This window comes from Callospermophilus lateralis, chromosome 2 (assembly GCF_048772815.1).
Source record: "Callospermophilus lateralis isolate mCalLat2 chromosome 2, mCalLat2.hap1, whole genome shotgun sequence".
Taxonomy (NCBI): Eukaryota; Metazoa; Chordata; class Mammalia; order Rodentia; family Sciuridae; genus Callospermophilus; species Callospermophilus lateralis.
In genome coordinates this window covers 102,533,801-102,553,297 of record NC_135306.1, presented here as the reverse complement: position 1 = coordinate 102,553,297, position 19,497 = coordinate 102,533,801, and the positions used below count along the sequence as shown (strand labels likewise).

At 33.8% G+C, this 19,497-nt stretch overlaps 1 protein-coding gene across 8 annotated transcripts in view; it reads left to right on the top strand.

The window, feature by feature from the left end:
- Ccdc15 (coiled-coil domain containing 15) overlaps positions 1 to 19,497 on the top strand; it is a 67,274-nt gene that overhangs the window by 34,880 nt on the left and 12,897 nt on the right. For 6 of the 8 annotated variants that reach the window (XM_076846216.1, XM_076846215.1, XM_076846213.1 and 3 more), the window contains 2 exons: positions 626 to 718; positions 2,486 to 2,589. In XM_076846216.1, the coding sequence (XP_076702331.1) occupies positions 626 to 718; positions 2,486 to 2,589 (197 nt within the window). Of the gene's footprint in view, positions 1 to 625; positions 719 to 2,485; positions 2,590 to 6,566; positions 6,715 to 19,497 lie in introns of all 8 variants that reach the window. The other 2 variants (XR_013090375.1, XM_076846210.1) reach the window with 2 other exon arrangements.

Sequence of the window (19,497 nt, the reverse complement as noted above, 5' to 3'; positions counted from 1 at the left end):
TATTGATCTTTTACCCTCTAACCTTGCTGAAAGATAAATAACTTTTAAACTAAAGAGATAAAAATTTTAAACATTATTTCTAAAAGGTTAGAGATCACAGTTTGGCCCATATAATGTCCAAGTAAGTATACTAACTTATAAAGTTTGGCTAGTAAATATGATGGGAAATTAGGCCCAGTGTTCTCCATGCCATCCCAATCAATTGATATGTTTCCAAACTCTTATTCTGAATTCATGCTCATCAAGAGAGTTATGTAGATTGAATGTGATTATACATTTGAGATACTAAGGGATCTGGCTTTATACCTGGATTCAAGTCCAAGCATAATATGATAGTATTATTTCAAATGACCACTTTTAAAGAACTTCTATTCTGAACCTTTTGATTTGTTATTTGTTCATTCATGATTTTTATCTGAAGCCTTTTGTCTATTATTTTTCTCTTTTTTATTTTTTGGTTGGTTGGTTAATTCATTCTGAAACTATTTTCTTTCCTTCCTTTTTGCTTTTACTCTTTTATAGCTTGAAGTTTGAGGAGAAAAGAATCAATAGATAAAAGTATCAAAAGGGTTCGTATGGCTAGCTTTTGGTAATTTTGTCACTGTGTGACTGGATTCTTTAACAGGTTTATAATGATTATCAGTCAGGACTAAGCAATGAATTCCAAACTCCATTGGCATTTCAGTCTGGAATAGATAAAGAGGAAGAAAAGAAAGAGGTATGTAACGATGTTGCTTTTGAACATTATTATTTCTTCAGTGATGCGATATATGAAATTAGAAACAGTTTCTGTATCTTTTTTTTTTTTTTTTTTTAAAGAGAGAGTGAGAGAGGAGAGAGAGAGAGAGAGAGAGAATTTTTTGATATTTATTTTTTAGTTATCGGCGGACACAACATCTTTGTTCGTACGTGGTGCTGAGAATCGAACCCGGGCCGCACGCATGCCAGGCGAGCGCGCTACCGCTTGAGCCACATCCCCAGCCCCAGTTTCTGTATCTTAATAGAGCTAATACTACAATTCCAAAGAAGTTACTTGAGTATGTCAAGCTTGTCTTTCAAGTTCCTAGGATTTAGGGTGCATTGATGTGAAGTCAAAGAGCTGATCCAAGTAAATTTCTCCAGCTATTATATATTTGCCACTATAACTTATTTAAATGAACATTTTAAATTTATGATTTCTTTTTTTTTCCCCCTTTCAACTTAAAGTTATTTTAAACTAATTGTTCTTAACCCTATCCTTGTACCAGAACCAGATATGAACCTTTTTTCCAAATCCTTATGCTTGCTGGGCATGGTGGCACGTGCCTGTGACCCCTAGCAGCTTGGGAGGCTGAGCGGGAGGATTGCAAGTTCAAGGTCAGCCTCAGCATCTTAGTGAGACTCTGTTTCAAAACTAAAAAGGACTGGGAATGTACTTCAGTGGTAAAGCACCCCTAGGTTCAATCTCCAGTAGCCCTCCCCCCAAAAAAAATCATATGCCTGGATTTGTAGATATACAGAATGTAGATATGTAGTATGCAGAATCAGTATCTGAAAAGGTAGGGTTTTTGTTTGTTTGTTTGTTTTGTTTTTAATGTGTTTTAAAAAATACCAATGGTGGGACTGGGGTTGTGGCTCAGTAGTAGAATGCTTGCCTCACATACATGAGACACTCGGTTTGATCTTCAGCACTGCATAAATATAAATAAATAAAATAAAGATATTGAATCTATCTACAACTAAAAAAACTTTTTTTAAAAAATACCATTGGTGATTCTGATGCATCTTCAATTTGAGAATTGCTATTTAAACTTTATTTTTTCTTTCTTTCTTTTTCTTTTTTTCCCTCCCTTTGGTACTGAGGATTGACCCCAGAAGCAGTCTCTTTCTGAGCTACATCTATTGCCCATTTTATTTTATTTCAAGACACAATCTTGCTAAGTTGCTTAGGATAGCCTCAAAAATTTTAATCTTCCTGCCTCAGCCTTCCAAGTAGCTGGGATTATAGGCATGCTCCATCACGTCCAGCCTATTTAGACATTTAATAATTTATACCAAAAAGTTGTACACTGCTCTACCATATGCATAGATATGCTTTAGCCATTTGAGTAGCCTGTATCCTTAAAAGAGAATATATAAATTCAGAGCTATGAACAGATCCACATAGTATAGTAGCACTTACTTTACTAAACTTGTTCAATTTATGAGTGTGATACTCTGATGTACTTCAACCCTTCTATTCCCCTCCCTGCCATGTCACACTGGGCTTAGAGTATGTTTTTGTGATGTGATTCTGATTTTGAAAGGTTAAAGGAACCTTGTTCTGTTACAAAATAACTCCTACTTTCTTTCTGTTGCCCTGCTTTTATGGTACTTAGTACTTGGGAATATAGGGTAAATACGCTATCTATTAAATATATTAAATGTAATCATTTCATTAAGTACTATTAATAAGAAATTGTACTCGTGACAAACGAAATTAGTGTTGCTATCAACTTCTTTTTAGCGTCAAAAGCAGTACCTGAGACACAGAAGACTTTTCATGGATATTGAGAGAGAACAAGTAAAAGAACAAAAAAGACAAAAGGAACAAAAGAAGAAAATTGAAAAGTAAGTTCTTTGATTTGATCCTCATTCTGAGTCTTAAATTACCTGTTAAGATGTTTTTGGAGACTATTTTAGAAATAATCAGGTATAGGTTTAGTGATGTACCTCAGTGGTGGAGCATGTGTTTAGCATATACAAGGTCCTAAATTCAATCCCCAACAACATACCCCAAAGGAAAAAATACAAAGAATTAGGCAATGATATTGCCTTCCGATTCTTACTGGAAAACGACTATTTTTGATCTGGGTAGAGTACTGAAGATGGTCAACAGCTTTGCAGTTTTTGTTTGAGTTTTTGATAGATTTTTTTTTTTTAGAGCAATTTTAGCTCATAGCAAAATTGAACAGAAATAGAGTTCCCATATACCTTCTTTTTCCACACCTGCACATCTTTCTGCACTAGTACAGTTTGTTACAATTGATGAACCTTTATCAACACATTATTATTATTACCTAAAGTCCATATTAGCATTAGGATTCACTCTTGGTTTTATATTTGATAAATATATAATGATTATGTCCATATACATCATACAGAGTAGTTTCCTCTGTGCTCTGCATGTTTCTCCCTGTCTCTCTCTTATATCCTAGCAACAACTTATCTCTCTACTGTCTCTGTGGTTTTGCCTTTTCCAAAATGTTATATCAGAATGTTATAATGGAATCATATAGTATATATAAACATTTTCAGATTGTTTTTTCTACTTGGTAATAGGTATTTAAGATTCTTCCATGCCTTTTTATGGCTTGTTAGCTCATTTCTTTTTAGCACTAAATAATGTCCCATTGTCTGGATGTATCATAGTTCAGTTATCCATTCACCCACTAAAGAATATCTTGGTTGCTCCCAAGATTGTCAGTTAAGAATAAAGCGACTATAAACATCTATGTGCGGGTTTTTCTGAGGCCATGTTTTCAGCTCATCTGGGCAAATTCCAGGGGGTGTGATTGCTAGATCATATGGAAAGAGTATGTTTATGGAGAGAATGTGTTTTAGCTTTGTAAGAAACTGCCCAACTGTCTTCCAATGTGGCCCATTTTTGCATTCCCCCCAACAATGAAAGAGAGTTCCTGTTGCTCCACATCCTTGCCAGCATTTGGTATCATTAGCATTTGACTGTTCTAATAGGTGTAAGAATAGTGGTATCTCATTATTGTTTTAATTTTCACCTGCCTCAGGATCTATGACATGGAGCATCTTTTCATAGGCTTATTTGCTCTCTGCATATCTGTGAGGATACATGTAAGGTCTTTTGCTTATTTTTGTTGTATGTATGTATTTATTATGTGGTACTGGAGATTGAACCCAGAGCTTTGTACATGCTAGTCAGTGCCCTACCATCCACAACTCCCTCTTGCCTGTTTTTAAATTGGGTTATTCGTGTTCTTATTTTTGAGTCTTAAGTTCTTTATATATTTTGAATAATAGTTCTTTATCAGACAGATATTTTGAAAATATTTTATCTCAGTCTGTGGCATGCCTTTTCATTCTCTTGATAACATCTTTTGCAGAACAAAGGTTTTTAATTTAATGAAGTCCATCTTATAATTCTTTTTCATGGATTGTGCCTTAAGTGTTATCTTTCAAAAATCATTGCCATAACCCAAATCACCTAGATTTTCCTCATATATTAATTCTAGAAGTTTTATAGTTTTGCATATTACATTTGCCTATTCCTTTTGGGTTAATTTTTGTGAGAAGTGTAAGGTCTGTGTCTATAATTTTGTTTGTTTGCATATCTATGTCTGTTTGTTTCAGTACCATTTCAAAGATAAGTTGACTATGTTTACATGTTTCTATTTTATAAATCTTTTCTGTTCTATTCATCTGTTTGGCCATTCTTTTGCAATGCCAAATGTCTTGATTACTGTGACTGTGTAGTAAGTCTTTAATTCAGGTACTTTCAGTCCTCTTTGTTATTCTCCTTTAATATTATGTTGGATCATTTGCCACTGGAGATCAACTTGAGAATCAGTTTGTCTGTTCCACAAATTGCTAGGATTTTTATTGGAATTGTATGAAATCATCAGATCAAGTTGGGAAGAACTGACATCTTACCAATTTTTAGCCTTCCTATCAGGGATCATGAACTATCTCTCCATTTGTTTTCTTTGCTTGAGATTTCTTTCATCAGTTTTATAGGATTGTTCATATAGATCTGGTACATATTTTATAGATTCATACCTAAGTTTTTCACTTTTTGGGTACTAATATAAATGATATATTATTTTAAATTCTGAATTTCACCTCCTCTTTTTGAATGTTAACCATGCTGTTATTGTGGGATTTTTTGTTTTGTTTCATTTTTTGTGGTGCTGGGGATTGAACCCCAGGGCTTTGTGCATGCAAGGCAAGCACTCTACCAACTAGGGATATGTATATCCCTAGCCTTCTTATTGTTAATTGTTTTTTTTAAGTCATTCTTTTGGAATTTCTAAGTGGCTATGTCATCTGTAAACAAAGTTTTATTTCTTCCTTCCAAATCTGAATACCTTCTATATCCTTTTCTTGTCCGATTGTATTATCTGAGTCTTCAGCACAGTGTTGAAAAGGAATGATGAGGGGAGGCATCCTGTATTGTTTATGATCTTAGCAGGAAAACTATAGTTTCTCCCCACTAAGTGTGATGTTAGCTGTGAATTTTTGTAGATGTTTTTTATTAAGGTGAAGAAATTCTTTACTCTGGTTTCATTTTTGTTTTGTTTTGATGCTGGGGATTAAACTCAGAGGCTCACACATGCTAATCATGTTGATTATGCTTTATCACTGAGCTACATCCCTAGCCAGGTGTTTTGTATTATACAGATTTTTTGCTGAATTCCTCTCAGAACTCAACCCCAGTTGCCTTCATAGGACAACTTGACTTTGAAACAATGCATAAAAAATTATAATAAAGCTGGGCATAGTGACACTGTCTATAATCCCATTGACTCTAGAGGCTGAGGCAGGAGAATTGCAAGTTTGAGGCCAGTCTTAGCAACATAGTGAGGCCCTAAGCAACTAAGTAAGACCTAAAGGGCTGCAAAGTAGTGGTAAAGTGCCCCTAGGTTCACAATCCCCAGTACTTCCTCTTCCAAAACAATATTATAATAAAATCTCATGGGTTGAATGTGAAGATTCATGTGATCAGATGTCATTCACCTATTATGCATAAGAAACTAAGCAATTGCCAGTATGTGAAAATACTCCGAAGGTTGTGAAGTGCTTTAAAATATAAGATAATAATATTATTATATATAATCTTTAATAGAAATTGCTATTCAGTTTCTTGTGAAGTGTTAGATTGGATTCAAATAGCCTGATAGGTAGTCTTTGGACCTAAAAGTTTCCTAATTTTTTTTAATGCTATGTTCACTCAATGAAAGGAAATTAACCTTTTATTTAGTAACCTTTTTCTTTTCCAGTATTAAGTTTTTCTTCATCTTAGTGGATGAATATTTTTGTAATAGAAGTAGTCTTTATTTAGAAGAATTCTTTTTTAAAAAAGAAGAAGTACTGCCCTTAATGTTGCAACATGGCAAAGGAAATGTTTATTGAATTATTTTTAAGTACTTTCACTTTTATTTTCATTTATTTATAGTTTATATACATGATCATTCAATCTTTCCTCTTAACATTTGTAGGGCTGGGCTAGAGACAAACTGCAAACTTACATAATTACATCTAAGTATTTAAAGGTCATAAACTGAGCCATAAACTGTTAAATGAATTATGTTTTCCTACCTTGACAAATTTGATTTAATTATGACCTGGAAAATCAGGTTTTAATTTGTAATTACTGAAGGCCTCTGAATTACATGCAGGAACATGATAGTATTAGAAAAGACAGCCTCAAGCCCTCCCCATTTTTCTTTCTGCTCATTGCTTTATTTCATACCTTAAAGAATCTTAAATACATGTATGTTAAGCCTAGCCCACATATCCAAGTTCTGAGCACATGTCCTGCAAATATTCATCCCTTAATATTCCACTGAACCTAGGTATTCACATCAGAGATGCAGTCTGCTCTCAGGAAGACCTATGTGGGGAACAGAACTATCTAGGCCTTGAAAATGGAAAGTTGAAATACAGAACTCCAGGGGCCTCAGTACCTGGAGCAGAGTCTAGAAGAGCAGGCATAGGCTTCAGGTAAGCTTTTCCCCCTACCTGATGAGTCTCTGTGGCCTATGTAAAGTAGTGTGGCCAAAGGAAGGCCAAAGCAGGACTGTCAAAACTATGTGCTCCAAGGCAGGTACTCCTTTCTTATCCAGGTCTAAGACTGATTTTGCATTTATTTAGAAAACATTAATTTCACATTTTCCTTACCATAGGCACTCTATTACACTCAGTTGATATAAAGATAAACAAAATATATTTGCACTTCTTGAAATACTCAAATTTTAAGTTTGGTAAGATGACTGAGAAACATGTATGCAAAGAAATAATGTAATTTGTACAGTTGGAGAAGTAGGTACAGGGTCCATAAGCACATAAAAGAAGGAATTACTAATTCTATCTGGGGAGTTAGAGAAGTAATTATATTTCAGCTGGGTCTAAGTAGATAAATATATGTTTATTGGTGATGAGGATAAGATTAGTAGATTAGAAAACCAACAGAGTCAGGGTGAAAGGAAATAACATGAGTATTTCTGCAGTTTTGGAACTTAAAAGGGCCTTTATATGTTATCTTATTCTGTACTTTTCAATAGCAAAAACCTTTGATTGAGAATCTACTACATGCCAGACATTCTACTGTTATTTTGAGAAAATAAAACATGCATACATGGCAAAATAGTGGTTCATAGCATGGATTAGAGACAAATTGACTTAAGTTTGGATGCACCCCTTATTGGCTATGCAACCTTAAACCTTAATATTCTTAATTATAAAATGGGGCCAGATATGGTGGCATGTACCTTAATCCCAGCTCTTCAAGAGGCTAAGGCAGGGGCTGGGGATGTGGCTCAAGCAGTAGCGCGCTCGCCTGGCATGCGTGCGGCCCGGGTTCGATCCTCAGCACCACATAACAACAAAGATGTTGTGTCCGCCAAATACTAAAAAATAAATATTAAAAAAAAAAAAAAAAAGAGGCTAAGGCAGAAAGATCTCAGGTTTGCAGGCAGCCTGGGCAATTTACCATTTCCCTGTTTCAAATAAAAAAATAAAAAGGGAGGGCTGGGACTGTGGCTCAGTGGTAGAGAGCTTGCCTCGCACATGTCGGGCACTGGGTTCGATCCTCAGCACCACATAAAAATAAATAATAAAAAGTATTAAAAAATAAAATAAAAAGGGATAGGAATGGCTCAATGGTAGAGTGCCCTTGGGTTCAATCTCCAGTAGTGCAAAAAAAAATTTTTTTAATAATATTTAAATAAATAAATAAGTAAGTAAATGTATGTAAAGTTCTTAGCATTGTATCTGCATTTAATAAAAATCACAATAAGAAGTACTATTACTACCATGATAGTGGAGTGGGGTGATGATTAATAGGATGAGCACCAAGGGAGAATAGAAAAATGAATATATGTAGGCCAGATTTATTCTACTATTACCTAAAAATCTTTTAGCCATAATTTTGATATGATCTGCATTAAAAAATTCTTTTAATTCTTTATGCCCTTTATAGAAATATTTTCAAGGTCATCAGGTTAAAGAATTTAGTTTAGTTCATTTAAATGAAGCTAATACACCCCTACTGAGGGTATTTTATGTCAAACCTAAATCTTCTCATGACATGCCTACCACATGGCTCAGTCAGTGGGGGATTCTTTAGCAATACTACTGATCTTTGAAAGCTTGTTTGCTTAAGGCTTTTTTTTTTTTTTTATTCCCATTTCTTGCTGGATAATATTTTTCTTTTTAGATTTATATTCTTGACCTCAGAAAAAGGTCTGATTATTACAGAAGGGCTCTGATTATTACAGATGGTATCAGAAGACTTAAAATTTGTGTTTGATAGTTGGCAAATAATTAAACTTTTTACTTTTTCCTTCTTGAAGAAACTAAATCACTTATGCCTTCTTTATATGGAGGTTATATGATTTAATTTGAAAACAAAACTCATTTTACCAGTATTTAAAAATATTAGTAAACAGGAATGATAACTGCTTTACCTCTTTCAGTTATTATAAGAATTAAACAACATGGTTTCATTAGTTTATTAAGTAACTGTCATTGGGTTTTCTACTACTTGGTAGACGTACTAGATTTAGGATGTAGAAGAAATAAAAAGCATGATCCCAGTCTTCAGGGAACTGGTTAAATAGATTTGATTGATTAGTGGAGAAGAAGATAAATAAATAGATAATTATAATACTTTATATTAAAGTCCTAGCTCTGCTACCTGACAGCTATGTGACTTTGGGAAAGCTAACTCTGCAATCCTCAGTTTCCTCTTTGTAAAATAAGGGTAATAATGCTACATACCTCATAAAGTTGCTGTGAGGATTAAATGAAGAAATATGTAAATGTGGTTAATACTATATGTAAATGTGCTTAACTTATCTGGCACATAGTATATGTTCAGTAAATGTTAATTGCTACTCTTTTCACTAGAAGAAAAAAATTCAAGAATATGTGGGAGAATGGGGTTAGAAACCAAATTTGAAGGTACATAGTGTCAGAAGGAAAGGCAAGACTTCCTGAAATGAGTTTTGAGCTATTAATAGGAATGGCATAAGACAAAGTAGGGATTAGATTGAAGAAAGAGTGAACAGAAAATTCTAGGCAAAAGAAATAGGCCTGCCAAAAGCAATGATTTGTAAGAGAACATGACACTTCTGAACTTGATGTGATTAGAACTGAAGAAATGGCAGAAGTGAGCCTTAAGAAATAAGGAAAGAAAAGATCATAAAGAGATTAATATGTATAAAGAAGGAAGTTGGACTTTATACAGAAAAGGTTCAGAGCCCACTAGAAAGCATTGTAGGAATAGATGTGACTAAATGTGAGGAGATTATTGAAGTAATATCCTTAGAGAAGAGAATGAAATTAATTATTTTAAAACATATTAAACCTTTACTGTGTGTCCACTGCTTTCCACAGATTATTCTCATTTAATCAGTACAACCCTGCAAGGCAGTAGTAGCTACCATTTGGAGAATGTTTACAATGTTGAGTCTTCAGAGGCATTAGCCCATTTAATCATTAATTATCTTATAAGGTAGATTTTATTGTTCTTTTTTATTTTATAAATGCGAAAATGAGCTTCAGAGAAATTAGGTAATGGGATTTAATCTCATATTTGACTCCATCACCTTAACTTTTAAAATCTGTAATGTGTCCTGTCACATAAGTCAAGCAAAAGTGGCAAAGAATGGGAAACAGTTTTAAGAGAAGAACTGTTAAGAGAGCTAATAGGATTTTGTCTGAGGAGAATTTAAGGATAAGTCCCAGATTTATGGCTCCTGCCACCAGATAAATGGGGTACTGCTATTAAACAGATTTGCTAGGAAGGAGGTGGAGGTGGAGAGGATAAGTTTAGATTGGAGCATATTGGGTTTGAGGTACTTAAAGGAAATCCAAGTAGAGAGTCCAGTAGAAAATGTTTAATTATTCTTAGTAGTGATTTCTGAAATCACTAAGGAATAATACTGTCAGAATCAGGGATCAGGAGACAGAAACAAGACCAGCAGGCAAAGATTTAGACTATACTAGATTAGGACTTAATCCTATTGTGTTAACGAGGCAGATTTCTTCTGCCTCCTTGAGAAGTCGTTTTTCTGACAGAGCACCTCTTTCACTACTAATGTATATGAATCAGTTTTATATTGTTCACATAGGAAGAATCCATGGAATAAAAAGATAGCCCTCAGTTTTGATTCTAGTCTCCATTTTAGTTAACTTTGGAAAGGGTAGTGTTATGACATTCTATGGAAGATGACTGAAAAACAAGAAGAATTTATAGGTTGTTGGAATTATAGGAATATATTTTTATATTTTTTTATATACAATTTCCTAGTGATGTCATTTTGTTTATAGGATTCTCTTCAAAAATGCAAATATTCATGTCTATTGTTTAATTGTGAATATCTAGAATACTAAGTTTATAAACCAATTTGCAATCTCTTACACTCTTACTTCTCTTTTATTGAAAAATATGTGCTGGTTTCAAAATACCTTTTAGCATAACTAGAGAAGTTAGAATAGTATTTCTATCATTACTCTGAGAGAAACAGATGAATTGACATGTTAATTTCTGACCTAGACTGGTTTCCATTATGTATCAATAGAAGGTATATTTACATAAGAGAATAGAAACTTGTTTTTAGAATAATTATTTGTATCAACTTTTGTAGTTAGAACTGTCATTTTGGATTTTATCGTCCCTTCTGAAACTACTCTAAAAGACAGTTGTTAAGAACAACTTGAGAATATGACCAAAGCTGTGGATTCTTTTCCCAAAAAGTTTCTGTGAGACATTAAGTTGAGATGTCATATTGGCAGGTAGATAAGTAGTTTTGACTCTCATGGGAATGACCTGGATTGGAGTTTAGCTTTATTCGTTAGTTACAGGTGGTTATGTGTGGGAACTGGAACAGAAAGTATATATATTAAGTCACCTATGGAGAATATATAGGTAAGGAGAGGAGAGTGCCTAGAATTGAACTTTGGTTAGATGGGCTTATAAAAGAGACAGAGAAGGATGGTCTAAAGGATATATGAGGAAATCCAGGGGAAAATATTGTGTCACAGAGGCTGAGGAAGAGGAAAATTACAAGAAGGAAGGTGTAATTAACAATGTTAAATATTTCTTTTTCTTTTTTAAAAAAATTTTTTTGGTACTGGGGATTGAGCCCAGAGGCACTTAACCACTGAGCACGTCCCCAGCCCTTTTTTTATATTTTATTTAGAGACAGGGTCTCACTGAGTTACTTAGCCTTGCTAAATTGCTAAGGCTGGCTTTGAACTTGTGATCCTCCTGCCTCAGCCTCCTGAGCCGCTGGGATTACAGGTGTGCACCACCGCACCGGCTTAATATTAAATATTTCTCAGAGGGCAAGTAAAATGAAGACTGAAAAATGCTTCCTCAATATTTCTCAACCTTCATTATGATGCCTTTACAGAGCTTTTTAAAGACTTTTTTTTTCCACATTGCTCCCCTTAAAATTTTAATACACAGATAAAATGCAATTTCTGATTATGTACTGTGGCTTTTTGGAGGGCAGCAAGTTATTTTCATATCTAAGATTCCCCCGTCCTTGGGAACAATATTGTTCCTGTTGAGAAGGTAAATACTAAATGAATTAAATGTTTGTAGTCCACCAGTGACCTTAGAGCTGGTTTGGTGAAATAATGGATCTTAGAGCTATTTTGGAATGAGTAAGGAAGTGTGAAACTAAAGACAGAAAATCTAGATAACTCAATCATGATGTTTGACTACAAGGAGAAGAATAGTTGTGAAGAGAGGAAGGGGAGCTGGAATTGTGGTAAAGCGCTCATCTAGCACGTGTGAGGCCTTGGGTTCGATCCTCAGCACCACATAAAAATAAATAAACAAAGATATTGTGTCCCACTACTTCTAAAAAATAAATATTAAAAAAAAAAAGAGGAAGGGACTTGATTTCATCATTTCTAGTACCTGACTGTCCCAGTACCAAGATTTAAGGTGTTGACACTTAAAAAACAATCCTCTTAGTTTACTGATGTAGAGAGTAATTGGTATAGAGAATTATTCTGGTAAGTAAGAACTTCATATGAAATTGTTTATGCTTTTGCTTGTAGTGTACAAATTAAAGTATATTTTGAATTTGATGGTTCATCTTTTCTGTTGTCATCCACTGGGTTCCATTTATATTTCATTATTGAAAACCTCAATTAGTTCATTACCTTTTTCACAAGGTCAGGAGTTATTAAATTTAACAAATATGAATGTCCTCAAATATTTTTCCTTTACTGGCTTTTTGGGATAAGATCTTTGTGTGTTAGATTCCTAGCAAAGAGTAACTGTGATCTTAGGCTCAGCTTTAAAAATCTGTAGTCTTTTAAACTTTTCCATTTATTCTCTAGCTTATTTTAAGAAAGCAAGGCAAAATATATTTTAAGGTTAATTATAAAATGTATCTGCCTATTTTGGCCTTTTTCCACATTCCCTTCTCACACTCCTAGTACCCTGCCTTATATGCTTTTAAATCTTGATCTTTACTAGCATAAAAAGATATCCCTCTGCCCAGGTTAAGATAATGAAATTTCTCTCTCTACCGTATTATAATGTTATGTTGCATTTGAGTTTGAAATATGCCATAAAAACTGTTTTTATGTTCTATACTCTTTGAGAAATACTCAATTTAGGTTTATAGTTGTAGCTTAGGAAATACTAGCAAGTATGGGGAGGGCAGTTGTAACAAAATCCTTATTTAAGATGACCTTGTTTCTCCCGGAGGTGGCCAGTGATTAGCTGTTGGAATATGGACAGATTTGGTTCCACAGTTATCATAACTTACCTGATCTTTCAGCCTTTGTAGGATGTCTTCCAGATTTTTAACTTATACCTTGTTAATCTAACAAAATGGAAGACTGATTACCCTGGAGTTCATGGCCTGCCACAAATGGATGAAAACCCAGAATTCTCAGTAGTCCATGCCTCATTGAACAGGTATGAATGAGAGTTGGTCTCATAGTATTGTTTAGGAAATAGTAGCTCATTTGTTTCAAAATAACTTTTAGTACTTGGCCTTTTCAACGTGTATTAATAAGTTCTAATCTTTAATCAATTCTGTTTCTTTTTGGTGTTAGGAATTGAACCCAGGGCCTTGTGGATGCTCTCAAACAGCTTCACAGCACTCACAAGGAAATCTTTTGTGAAAGGAAGAGTCAACTGATAAGGCAAATTTCATTATTGTCGTATTTTAAGAAATTGCTACAGCCTCTCTACTATAGCATGCACTCCACTACTGAGTTACATCTCCAGCAAATCATATTTCTTCACAAAAGCTCTTTTCTTATGCCTTTTCTTAATTACTCATTTCCTATCTACTCCTAAGTAGGTATTTTTAATGAGTATAATGAGCAGATACATAATAAACTATATATACTTAAAGTACAGAATGTAGTAAGTTTTGGCATATGTATACACACATGAAACCACCACTAAAGTCAAGAGAGTAAATATATCTAACATCCCCAAAAGTCTTCTCATGCATCTTGCTAACCTATCCTTCCTGCCTCCTCTACTAAGTCTTCTGCAGGCAACTGTTTTGCTTTCTGTCACTGTAGATTGGTTTGCATTTTTTAGACTTAAATATAGGAATACCTTGGAGATATTGTGAGTTCAATTTCAAACCACTGCAATAAAGTGAATATCATAACAGAGAGTCCCATGAATTTTTTGATTTCCCAGTGCACGTAAAAACTATATTTAGGGGCTGAGGTTGTAGCTCAATGGTAAAGCACTTGCCTAATATATGTGAAGCACTGGGTTCAATCCTTCCACACCACAAATGGATACAATACTAAATACAACTAAAAAAATTTTTTAAATACCATGTTTATACAATACTGTAGTCTATTAAGTGTGCAATAGCATTTTGTCTATAAAATGTATGTAATTAAAAATTCATTGTTGCTAAAAAATGCTAAGGTTCATCTGAGCATTTAACAAGTCATAATTTTGCTGGTTGAGCATCTTGCCTCACTGTTGATTGTTGCTAACTGATCAGAGTGGTGGTTGCTGAAGGTTGGAGTGGCTGTAGCAATTTCTTAAAATAAGACCATAATGGAATTTACCACATCAAGTGACTCTTCCTTTCATGAAAGATTTCCCTGTAGCAATGTGATTTTTTTAAATAGCATTTTATCCACAGTAGAACTTTTTTCAAAATTGTAGCCCATCCTCTTAAACCCTGCTTCTGCTTTATCAACTAAATTTGTGTTATATTCTAAATCCTTAGTTGTCTTTTCAACACTGTTAACAACATTTTCAACAAAAGTAGATTCCAACCAGGTGCAGTGACACACTGCCTGTAATCCCAGCAGCTCAAGAGGCTGCAGCAAGAAGATTGCAAGTTCAAAACCAGCCTCATTAATGGCGAGGCTCTAAACAACTCAGTGGGACCCTGTCTCTAAATAAAATACAGAAAAAGCCTGGAGATGTGGCTCAGTAGTTGAGTGCCCCTGAGTTCAATCCTTGGTATCCGCCCCCCCTAAAAAAAGTAGATTCTGGTTCAAAAAAAAAAAAAAACAAAAACATTTTGTTTGCTCATCCATGAGAAGCAACTCCTCATCTTTTAAAGGTTTTTCATGAGATTACAGCAATTCAGTCATATCTTCAAGGCTTCATTTTGAATTCTAGTCCTCTTACTCTTTCTACCATATCTGCAGTTACTTCCTTCACAAAGTCTTGAATCCCTAAATATCTACCACAAGAGTTGTGATTAACTTCTTTCAAGTTCCTGTTACTGTTGATATTTTGACCTCTCCTGTGAATCATAAATGCTTTCAGTGGCATCTAAGAAGGCTTACAGTTTATTTTGCCCCAGTGCATTAGAGAAATAAGTATATATGACAATCATAGCCTTAAAAAATATATTCTGCAAATAATAAGACTTAAAAGTTGAAATTATTCCCTGTGCCATAGAATGGATGTTGTGTTAGTAGGCATTAAAATAGCATTACTCTTATTGTTCGTCTCCATCAGAGTTCTTGGTTAACCAAGTGCATTGTCAATCAGCAATAATATTTTGAAAGAAATATTTTTCTTTGATCAGTAGTATCAACAGTGGGCATAAATTATTTAGTAAACCATATTGTAAACAGACATGCCATCATCCTAGCTTTGTTCCATTTATAGAACTCAGGACTTTCATTGCTAAGAAAAGCCAGTGCCTGGTTTCAAAGCTTCAAAGGACAGGCTGCCGTATCTTGTTAATGGCTAATGCAGCTGGTGACTTATGCTGAAACCAGTGCTCATCTGCCATTCCCAAAATTCTGGGGGCCTTAAGAACATACTAACATTTCAGCATTTTATATTTATATTTTATATTACAGCAGTATATGAGGGTTCAAGTTTCTTTACATTCTCACAACTCTTGTCATGATCAGTCTTTTTTATTTTAGCTATTTGAATAGGTGGTTGTGCAGTGATATCTTATTGTAGTTTTAGTTTGCATTTCCCAAGTGATGAATGACTTTGAACTTATTTCCATGCGTTTCTTTGCCATCTGTGTGTTGGTTTTGGTGGTCTGTTGAAAAATCAAATTTTATTATTTTATTTTTTTCATTAATATTTATTTCTTAGTTTTTGACGGACACATCTTTGTTTGTATGTGGTGCTGAGGATTGAACCCGGGCCGCACGCATGCCAGGCAAGCGCGCTACTGCTTGAGCCACATCCCCAGCCCGAAAAATCAAATTTTAAATTTGGATTATTGTCTTACTGTTGAGGTTCAAGAGTCCTTTACTATAATGTGGATACAAATCCTTTATCAAATATATGCTTTGTGAAGATCTTCTTCCAGTCTATGGCTTGTTTCTTCATCTTCACATTGTCTTTTAAAGAGAAGTTTTTACATTTTGATGAATTCCCGTCCTTCAGTTTATTCTTTTATAGATTGTATCATATTTAACAAATCCTTGCCTAACCTAAGGTCACAAAGATTTTCTTCTATGCTTTCCTCTTGAACGATTATCCTTTTAAGTTTTATATTTAGGTCTGTGATCTAGATTGAGTTAATTTTCATACATGGTGGAAGGGCTATTTTTGTATGGTAAAAGGCTATATTTTTTTCGTACTGCATTGCTTTTGTGTGTTTGTCAAAAATCAGTTGTGGGGGGGCTGGGGTTGTGGCTCAGTGGTAGAACGCTTGCCTAGCATGTATGAGGCACTGGGTTCTATTTTCAGCAGAACATATAAAGAAATAAAAATAAAGGTCCATCAATAACTAAAAAAATATTTTTTAAAAAAATCAGTTGTTCAACAAACAATAAAAAAGAAGATTGATAAATTGGACATGATCAAAATTTAAAAATAAAGTGAAAAGACAACTATGAAATAGTAGAAAGTATTTGTAAATCTATATCTGATAAAGGACATACCTAGAATATATAAAGAACTCTAGCAACTCAATAATAAAAAAGACAAGGCTGGGGGTATAGCTCAGTTGGTAGAGTGCTTGCTTTACATCACAAGGTCCTGGATTCAATTCCCAGTGTCATCAAAATAATAATAAATATAATAATAATAAAAAAGTTAATCTAACTTAGAAGTAGGCAAAAGGTTGGACATGTAGCTTAGTGTAGAGTGCCTACCTAACATCTATTTTTATCCCTAGCACTGAAACAAAAAAAGTGGACAAAGATTTAGATTGATATTTCTCCCAGGAAAACATAAAAATAGCTAATATATACATGAAAAAATATGCTCAACATTATTAGTTATTGGAAGTGGAAATCAGAACCACAGGATACTAGTTTACAACCATTAGAATAGCCATGATAAATAAAAGATAATCACAAATATTGGTCAGGATGTGGAGAAATTGTAATCCTCCTACATCCCTAGTGGGAAATTGCAATAACATAGGCACTTTGAAAACTAGCATCCACATTGTCTGAAAACTGATAAGTAGAGAAAATAACATGTAGCATAGTCATACAATGGGATATCAGCAGTAAAAATAGAAGTACTACTATAACATGGATAGACTTTGAAAACATTATGCCAGGTGAAAGAAGCCAGTCACAAAAGGTTAACTACATATTGGATAATCCCATTTATATGAAATGTCTAGTGAAGGCAGATCTATAGAGACAGGAAGGTTAGCGGTTGCTTAGGTTTGTGGGAGAAAAAGAGAGTGACTACTCATTGGTACAATATTTCCTTTTGGAATGATGGAAATGTTCTCTAATAACATTATAGTGGTGATGAAATTAGTGGTATGTAAATTATAACTCCCGTAAATGTGTTTGAGAATGAGTTGTCTGAGTGTGTATAGGGGGATTATTTCTGACTTTCTCTTCTGTTTCATCAATCTGTCTGTCTCTCTTTATATTAATACCATGAAATTCCAATTAGTATAGCTTTATAATAATGCTTGAAATCAGTATTAGATTTCCAGTTTTTTCTTTTCAGTTATCTTGGGTATTCTAAGCCCTTTACATTTCCATGTGAATTTAATAATCAGATCAGTGTTTCAAATTCCACAAGAAAATCTTCTTGGTTAATTGGGATTGTGTTCAATCTCAAGGGGAAATTTTAATATTGATTTTATAACAATATTGAGTCTTCCATCCCATGATCAGGCATATCTCTCCATTTATATAACTCTTTAATTTTCCTCAGCAATATTTTTTAGTTTTCCATGTATAGGTAATTCATGTCTTTTGTCAGATCTATCCCTAAGTATTACATATTTTTGATCTATTTTAAATGGTACTGTTTTAAAATTTCACGTTATGATAGTTGGTACTATGTAGAAATGCACAGTTGACTTTTGGATATTAATCTTGGGCCATGTGACCTTACTAAAGTTATTTATAAATTCCTCTTGATTTTTACATAGCTGTCAACTTCAGTTAAAGACTGTTTTACCTCTGTCTTTAAATTGTATGTATTTTATTTCTTTTTTCTTGCCAGAATGTACTGGCTAGAACTTCCAGTACAATGTTGAACAGAATCTATGAGAGTAGACAGTCCCTGATCTTGGAGAGGAAGCATTTAGTCTTTCATCATTAAGTACGACATTAGCTGTAGATTTTCAATAAATGCTCTTTATCAAACTAAGGAAGTTCTCTTCTCTTCCTAGTTTTTTAAGAAATGGGTGTTGGAGATAGACATGGGGGGACATACTTGTAATTCTAGCGATTCAGGTGACTGAGGCAGGAGAATTGCAAGTTTCAGGACAGCCTCAGCAACTTAGTGAAGCCCTAAGCAACTTAGCAATGTCCTGTCTCAAAATAAAAGATAAAAAGCATTGGGGATGTAACTCAATGGTAAAATGTCCCTGGATTCAATCCCTCATACAAAAACAAAAAGAAAAGGTTGTTGGATTTTGTAAAATTCTTTTTCTGTTGAGATAATTGTAGTTTTTCTTTTTGTATTTTGTTAATATGTTGAATTACGCTGTTTGACTTTTGAATGTGAAACCAATTCTATTCCTGGAGTTTACCCTACTTGGTAATAATATATTATCCTTTTAATATGTTGTTTGATTTTATTTCCTAAAATTTTGTTTAGAATTTTTTTGCCTTTTTAAATTTTTTTATTTGTTTTAATTATATATGACAGTAGAATGCACTTTGACACATCATACATAAATGGCATATAACTTCTCATTCATTTGGTTGTACACAATGTAGAATCACACTGGTTGTGTAGTCATATATGAACATAGAATTTTTATATCTATGATTTGAGAGATATTAGCTGGTACTTTTTCTTTCTTTCTTTTTTAAAAAAATATTTATTTTGTTGTAGATGAACACACAGTATCTTTGTTTTCATGTGGTGCTGAGTGAGGATCCCAGTGAGGATTGAATCCTTTGCTTTACCACTGAGCTAAAGCCCCAACCCCAGTACTTTTCTTTGTCCAATATCTTTGTCACGTTTTGGCTTCAGGGTAATGCTAGCCTTATAGAGTGAATTGGGAATTATTATCTCCAATTTTATTGAAAGACTTTATATACAATTGGTATTAATTTTTGCATAAGTATTTAGTAGAATTTGCCAGTAAATCCATCTGGTTCTGGACTTCTCATTGTCCAGAAAAATTCTTAGCTATATTTTCAATAGTCATGAATATAGGGCTATTTGTGTTACTAGTTTTTTTCTTAAATGAGCTTTTTTTTTTTTTTCTTAAGTGAGCTTCCAAATAATTTGTCATTTCATCTAAATTGACAAATTTAATATCATAAAATTGTCCTTAGTCTTCTTTTAATATTCATAGAATTTGAAGTAATATCAACTCTTATTTTTTATATTAATAATTTTTATCCTTC